This window comes from Elephantulus edwardii, unplaced genomic scaffold (assembly GCF_000299155.1).
Source record: "Elephantulus edwardii isolate Elephantulus edwardi_28Jun2011 unplaced genomic scaffold, EleEdw1.0 scaffold00256, whole genome shotgun sequence".
Lineage (NCBI taxonomy): Eukaryota > Metazoa > Chordata > Mammalia > Macroscelidea > Macroscelididae > Elephantulus > Elephantulus edwardii.
Genome location: NW_006400006.1, coordinates 2,358,405 through 2,366,369, shown reverse-complemented (window position 1 = coordinate 2,366,369; position 7,965 = coordinate 2,358,405). Strand labels below are relative to the sequence as shown.

Here is a 7,965-nt window from a genome sequence, read left to right as displayed (position 1 = left end):
GTTTAGGGATGCTGTACATAGGGTCGCTATGAGTCACAAACGACTCGACAACACATAACAACAACAACAACAACAACCTTCAAATCACCTTATGACCCAGGGATCTGAACCTTGCTCCACCCTCATGAGTTCTGATATACTTTAGCCCATCGTTAATGTCACTGTATCCATCCATCTTGTAGTATTAGTAAAATGCTTGGCACTTCTTTCTTCCGTCCTCATTTTACATTTTAATAATCTTCCTGGCACCAGAAATATCCTATGCAAAGAACCCTTTTTCTGTTGAAATAGTTTTATGAGCAAAGTTTGCAAAACCCCCATAGAACCCTATCTATCACAGTGGCATTATGAAATATTCATTTGATCTTAGCAGTAACACATAAACTTGACGTTACATTATGTGACAAAGATCACTATATTTCACCTTTGATGTACTTGCTGTAACCTTTTTTTGGAAATATAATTCATAAGAAGTGTTTCTGAATTCTTTTTCTTTGTGTCACGTGACATTCTTCTCTATTGAAGCCACAACATACCAATGAAAAGAAAATTAAATGTGTATAAATTGCATTTTAAACTTTTAGTAACACAGAACAATGCAGAGGAAATTTTAATTCCACAGACATTTATGTTCAAAAAGAGATGGAAAGTTATATGCAAACAACCAGTTTTTATACTTGTCTTCATTCATTTCTTTGAAGCTGGAGGAAACTCAGAGCTGTCTATCAAGTTTTCAGAACCTGTAAATCTCACGGGAGGAGATTGTATATTTTTCTCCCAAGGGGCAGTTGGTAGATTCTTAAGCTGCCTGTTCTTGAGTTGGTAGGTAACTCCTTATCTACTAGGCCTCTGGAACTTGCTGCTTTTCTAGAACATAAATAATTTATAGCTAGAACCTAAACTTGTATATATAGATTTCAAACTAAGAAGAAAAAAAACCCACCTACCTCTACTGATTTAAACCACATCAAATCCTTTTTGGAACAAAATGGGATATAAATTTTCAAAAGTAAGTGTTGTGCATTGATTTGGAATAATCATAGTGGACTCTGAGCACTTTGCACGTAGAAGACACCAATTTTTTAAAATATGACATTTAGATTCTCAATAAACATGTGAGTGTGTTGTCATTTTTCAATTTTCAACCGTACCGATTTTGCAAGAAAATCATGAAAGACAAATGTTTACTTTTCCATATATTGTACCAATGATTTTTGGTTTTGTTTTCTAAATGGTGTTTTCAAATTAACCTCATCAAAAACACTACTACTTTAGAGAAATCCCAATAAGCAAAAGTTTACCTTCAAATGTCTTGTTTTTGGACTAAATTACAGTAACTTATTTTACTAGGCAATTTATATACTGAGCATGTAAATCAGTATAATATAATTGTAATAGATACGTGTGTGTGTGCGTGTGTATAATACATATATATATGCTGTCTGCATGCATTTGTCGTCTTATAATCATAATTTCATTTTCTTTATTACACCATCACTTTACCATGCGGTTCAATATCATGTTATTTTCATTTCAAACGCAATTGCATCATTGCTGCTGCCAGTATCTCTGTGGTTTTTTTGAGAAAATATACAATTTAAAATTGTTTTTTTTTCTTTTTTTTATCAGAAAGGAAAGTCATCAAGAATTAGATTTTATTTTAGGAACAAAGTAAGGTTTCATGGGAGAAAAAAACAAAGCCTTGGTGTAGAGAAGGTTTGTTCCTTTTCTATAGCATTACGAAGTGTCCGTATGCCTTGATATACCAATCAATGTTTGGATCATCTTAATGGGGGAAATCACTTAATTTAACTCTATTTTGGTGTCTCAGCAAAGGTAAGTTGCATTTTTGAGAGTCTGAGGTTTCTCTGACTGGGAAAATTTACCCTATTACATTTGTGAGTGAAATCCCAAAGTCTGCCCAGTTAACGTGTTGCATCAGTTTTCCCCAACTACAAAAAGTGGGTGGCCAATGGGTGGAGGAGGAGGTCATGGGGACTGGCTGGGTGGTTGAGTTGCCATAAATCAATGTCTTGTGTTCATAATAACCTAGGTAAGAGACAAAGTAGTAGTAAGATGTAGGAAGGTATGAATAAACTGATGCTTTACTATTTCCATTCCTCTAGTGCCTCTCTTTCAATGCCATCATGGAAGAGCTGGGAATTTCACTCAAGAATCAGAAAAAGTTAAAGAAAAAGACAAGAACTAAGGGGAAATCTTCCTTCACAAGTATCCTTACTTGTCATCAGAGACGAACTCAGAGAAAAGAGACTGTGGCATGAGCCAAGGAAACATCTGTCGGAAACTTTCAGGGAACAAAACAAGGATGTGCTCATGCCAGATGTTTGGTGAGAAGATTTCTGACAGATGTGCAGACTCGCCATCTCTCTGTCTACATAACTTCAGTTATGTAGACAGATAGAAGAAATACAGAGGTTTAAGAAGTTCACATAGATACGACTTTGGAAGAGGGACTGGTCCTTTCGAAATGAATTTGTATGCTCACGTATTTTGCATTTTCTCTTTCTCTCTCAAATAAATTGCTGTGTGTACTTTCTAAATAATAATAAAACAACAGGGTTTTCTTTTTTCACAAAATAGGTTTGAGTATCAATTTGTTCCCCATTACTTGCTGCTATTCACAACGTTTGGTTACTGTTGGTCACCCATAGTTGAATTTGCTATTTCGAAGAATCCTTTTACCTGTTTAGATTGGGGTGGGGGGTGTAAAAGGTTACCTTGGGAAAGCCTCTGACTCATGTCAACCCATGTGTGCCAGCTTAGAATTGTGCACCATGGGATTTTCAGTGGCTGCTTTCTCAGAAGTAGGTTACTAGATTTCTATGTTTATCTTTCATTTCTTTTTCTTCCATGGAGCCTCAAGTTTCCAACCTTCCAGTTAACAGCCAAGTGTTTACTTTTTACCCCATACAGGGATGCCACATGTATAGGTAATTATTTCCAAGTTAAAACAAACAAACAAAACAAACAAGTAACTTTTATTTATGTGAAGTATCTATCCACTCTAGTAAGATAAAACCATTTACTAATCTTTGTGTTTCCAAGTATAATTTCTTAAATAATTTAAATGATAAGAAAAGTCATTCCATTGAAAAGGTTCTATCACATTCTGGGAACCCTTCAGAAATCTGGGGGTAACATGCTAAGGAATTGGCATTCTCTGTCCTCATACTATTCAACAACTCAACTCATGGCCTTCAGGTCAGAACAAATTCATAGCTGACCTTCTCTTGGGTTCCTAAGATTTTAAGTCTTAAGAAGGAGATTTCTGACTTTCTCCTGAAGAAGTACTGGAGGATTTGAACCACCAAAGAGGTACAGTCTTTAGATAAGCAGGACCAGAGCTCCACAGTTAACAGTAAAATGTAGAGGAAAGCCAATCTATTCCTTTAAAAAGCAAGAAAACTTCCTCAGGGGAACTCAGATGTTAAAAGAGCACAGAGCCGAAGTATTTCATCTGAAGCAGGAGTAAAGAAAGTTGCCTGAAGGAAAAAGCAGAAAAGATCAGAAGGATCACTCAGAGTTATTCTGTGAACGGAGGCACATAAGATGAGGAGGTCAAATATTTTAGGCTTAAACAGCAGAGCCACATTTTCAAATACATGGAAATGAGGGAAAATAGGGCCAAGATGTTGAAAGAAAAAAAAATGTTGGTATGGCTAAAATGTAAAAAGTAAGGGCTGTGATAGCACTGGAGTTTTGGGGTGGTACAGTTCACACATTAACTGCGAGGCTGAGGGTTCAGAACCATTCAGAGTCATCCAGAGTCACCTCAAAAGAAAATTCTGATTGTCTATTATGAAAATCAATCACTGAAAACTTCTAAAACAGTCACACTCTGATGCACATGGGATCACTATAAATTGCAAACACTCAAATGCAACTGGTATATCTGGCAGGTAAGAATCAGTCTGGCTAGGGGAAAGGAAGAGCTGAAGAAAAGGGAAGAGTAAATTCACCTAGAAGGCTCTTTCTGTAACAAAGAGGAATATATTGTAACCTGGGCCAGAGTAGCGGCCTTTTCAGGTCAAATCCAGAAAGAAGATCAGAATTTCAAAAGAAATGTCCTGAGGGAAGAGCAGAGTCAAGCAAGCTTCCAAATTTCAGGCAAGGCTTAGTTGGAGAGAATGAGTTTCTAAGAAAGTTTAGAAAATGATGAGAAAGGAGCAGAACCTGGTTTAATATTGCTTATAATTAAATTGCTTTGATTTCTATTTTTTTTAAACTTGAGGTATTGGCTTACTGCTTCTTCTTTTTATTATTTTTATAATTTTGTTTTGCTGATTTATTTACAAAGTTTGAACACATTGTTTTTCACAAAACATCCTTCCCACTTTAGGAAAATTCTATAACTACAAGTGTTTAATCCAGTCTCCTCAGAGTTTAAGTACAAATACTTCCATACAAAAAAAAGGAACACCATTAAATAACAATAACAGATATTGAATACACAATTATATATATGTAAATTGTAACTATTTAATATATTTAAATTGTAATTATTTGTACATTATATTGGTTATATATAAATTGTAATTATAATCAATACCCAGACTTGGGAGCAATAAAACTTCCATTGACAGCAAATAGATGAAACATGACTGATAAGGAATACATTAAGCTGTTTACTTTTAAAACTTATAGGCAGAAATATGATGACTTCAAATAGCTGGAGATAGGGTAGAAAGACAAAAAACTAGAGAAAAAAATTCATTCGCTTTACTAAAAGTTATGCCAAAGGCACTGTATTTCACATTTGTGAAATAATGTGAGATATGTCTGTCTCACATACTTTGAGTATGTAACCAGGAGGGAACAGTCGTTATAGGACATCATGCTTGGCAGGGTGAGGGACAGTACAGGAGAGAAAGATACCAGATAACTGGGGTAAAGGGGGTAAGTGCGTTGGGAACATTGAAACTTGCTCAGGATAGAGCAGATTTCAGAGCTATTGTATACAGGGTCACTGTAAGTCATAGGAAATTCGATGTCATAACAGCATCACATCATTAGAGAAAATTAGAAAAATAGCTCAGAAAAAATATTACTTTAGCTTTTCATACAGTTAGAGTAATTTCTGGAAAAATAAGAATATCAACTTACATCTAAAATATATTGTGTGCCATTCTTATTCATAGGTATTTCAAGGGCAAGAAACTTTTTTCTTTATTTCTCGATAGCCAAATTTTTTGATCAAGGAACTTATTATTTGTTGCATATAATTTGTTTAAAAAGATATTTAATTAGGCAAACATGGAAAACCCCTTTTCTATGGCACCTACTAACTGTAATAGCATAATCACAGTCCTTCCCCTCAGTCTTTTTATTCTGAAAGTGCATTTTATGCTTAAGAAGTGCAGATGTTTTTATGTGTGTCTGTACATGTTGGGGTGAAGTAAGTCAATGAGTTCAGAGAATGGAAGAAGAACTGCCAGACTATCTGAAATGTGTTCCAGAAAAATTCTTAGAACAACCATTAATCTTTGAGATTTTCATTCTCTTCACTGAAGAATTGTAACTCATACAGAATTAGGTAGAAATCAATGGCAAAGTTAATTAAAAACTAAGTAACTTTTCTTCCGCAATTGTGTGATGGTAAAACAAAGATTGTTCAGATGAAATAGGAGGTAAGATATGGTCAAATGTTTATTGTTAAAAAATGTTTACAGTTTTCTTTTTCTCTCATGTTTCACATTCGGATATTTCTTTTTTGTCATCGCTCTCATCAAGTTGGTTTGAACTCATGAAGATCCCATATATAACACAGAAAAGTATTGCCTGGTCCTGCTTTATCTTTGTAATCACTGGCAAGTTTGAATCCATTGTTATCATATAAACTAAAACCTAATCAAGAGGAACTGATTGCTAGCTTACCCTCCAGCAGGCTGTATATCACACTGGAGGAGACTAACTATCTTTCTTCTGTGAAATTGCTAGTGGATTTGAACTGCCAGAGAGACATCACCAGCTTTGGGTTGAAGTAATCCAACTCCTTACAACCTATGCCATCAGCCCATTATATCGTGCCTTTCAACCCATGAGTCTCATCTCCAGCACTCTGTTAGACACGTTCAGTTGTAAGGTATAAGGTTTTCATTAAATTCACAGACTAAAATCTTGGTAGATTAGTAAATCTTTCTTCCCAATCTCTCTTGGGCTAAAAGTTCAACAGAAAACTTGTCACTTCAGAATGAGATTGCCCAATAAGCAATGCAACCATAGTCTTAACTGTGCTTACTGATTTATCTATAGTGAACAATTTCACATTTTTTTAATCAAAGAATCTGCTTCTAGTTATGACTGGCATCCTTATCTGTCTCAATTTCAGAGCACTTTTCCTACATGATCATAATCTTTCTAAAATTTATAATACCTTATAGAATCAGAGTATCAGATAATAAAGATAAGCACTGGCTTGCTTGTGATTATGTAACTCTTGACTACAGATTAATATAAGTAAGCCCATGGCTATCTCATTAATTAGGTATTTCACCCTTGAGTGAGCTTGCTGAAGTTTGAAATATTGAGGGCATATATTCTAGCATGATGTTATTGTTGTTGTTATATATCATCATGTATAACTCATAATTACCATATGAACAACAGATCTGAGCCCTCTTCTATCCTGTGCCATCCTCACAATCTTTGACACACTCAAGCTCATTGCTGCAGTCATGATGTCAATCCACCTGGTTGATTGTCTTCTGCTCCTTTGTCATTCTTCTACCTTTGCAAGCATGATGTCTCTCTCCAAGGAAGAGCCTCTCCTAGAAACACACCCAAAGACCAAGTTTCATAATTTTTGCCCCCAAGAAACACTCTGGCTGAACATTCTCCAAGACATATCTGTTCAGTTTTTTGGCAGTACATGAACTATTTAGTGTTCTTCTTCAACACCACAGTTCAAAGGCATCATTTTTTCTGTCATCTTTATTCATTGTCTAGCTCTCAGATGCATAACAAGTAACTGAAAAGATCATGGTTTTAATTAGGCACAGCTTAGTCCCCAAAGTGACAACATTGCTCCTCAATAATTTGAAGAAGTCCCTGACTACAGACTTTTCCAGTGCAATATGTTTCTTGTTCTTATAACTGTTAGTGTCAAGTGTATTGATTGTAGATCCAAGTAAGTTGGAACTTTCAATTTTTCTCTATCATGATATTGCCTATTGGTTCAGTGGAAAGGATTTTTGTTTTCTTGACATTGAGATTCAATTCACACTGAAGGCTGCAGTGTTTGATCTTCTGCAGTAAGTGCTTTATATCATCATTTTCAGTATACAAGGTTGTGTCATCAGCATAACGAAGGTTCTTAATGAGTCTTCCTCCAATCCTAACGTAGCATTCTTTATAAAGCCCAGCATCATAGCAACATCTAAACCACCAGAGAAAGGCAAGAGGCCCACATTACAATAATAGACATCCAAAGATTTGTCATTAGCGCACATGATCATACTCTTTCTTAATTGACTCTTCTATCTTTGAATAGGGAAGCTCTGTTGGTCTAGTGGCCAGGACCTGAGCTGCAATCCAAAAGCATGCAGTTCGAGGCCACCAGCTGCTCCACAGGAGAGGATGAACAGTCTCCTTCTGTGCAATTAACTGCCTCTGAAAATCTGCCAGAGGGTCAGCTGTGGGTCAATGAAAACAACATCTTAGAATAATAAGGTGATAATAGATGTTAATTGTTGTTGTTGTTGTTGTTGTTATGTGCCATCGAGAAACTTGCGACTCATAGTGACCCTAAGTACAATAGTCCTAAACCCTGCACTGTCCTGTACCAACCGCACTGCCTCTGACACACCCATCCCGATTACCCCAGTCACCGAATCAATCCATCTCATAGAGGATCTTCCCCTCCTGCGCTGTCCCTCCACCCTCCCAAGCATGATGTCCCTCTCCAAAGACCTGTCCCTCCTTACAACATGGTCAAAAGTATGTCAG

The 7,965-nt window shown here is 36.1% G+C and overlaps 1 protein-coding gene across 3 annotated transcripts in view; it reads left to right on the top strand.

Annotated features, from left to right (window-relative positions):
- Positions 1 to 2,587, top strand: part of GRIK1 (glutamate receptor, ionotropic, kainate 1) — a 775,818-nt gene extending 773,231 nt beyond the window's left edge. The window contains exons 16-17 of one of the 3 annotated variants that reach the window (XM_006899414.1): positions 1,630 to 1,716; positions 2,127 to 2,282. In XM_006899414.1, the coding sequence (XP_006899476.1) occupies positions 1,630 to 1,716; positions 2,127 to 2,282 (243 nt within the window). Of the gene's footprint in view, positions 1 to 1,629; positions 1,717 to 2,126 lie in introns of all 3 variants that reach the window. The other 2 variants (XM_006899417.1, XM_006899415.1) reach the window with 2 other exon arrangements.
- Positions 2,588 to 7,965: the final 5,378 nt, after the last annotated feature.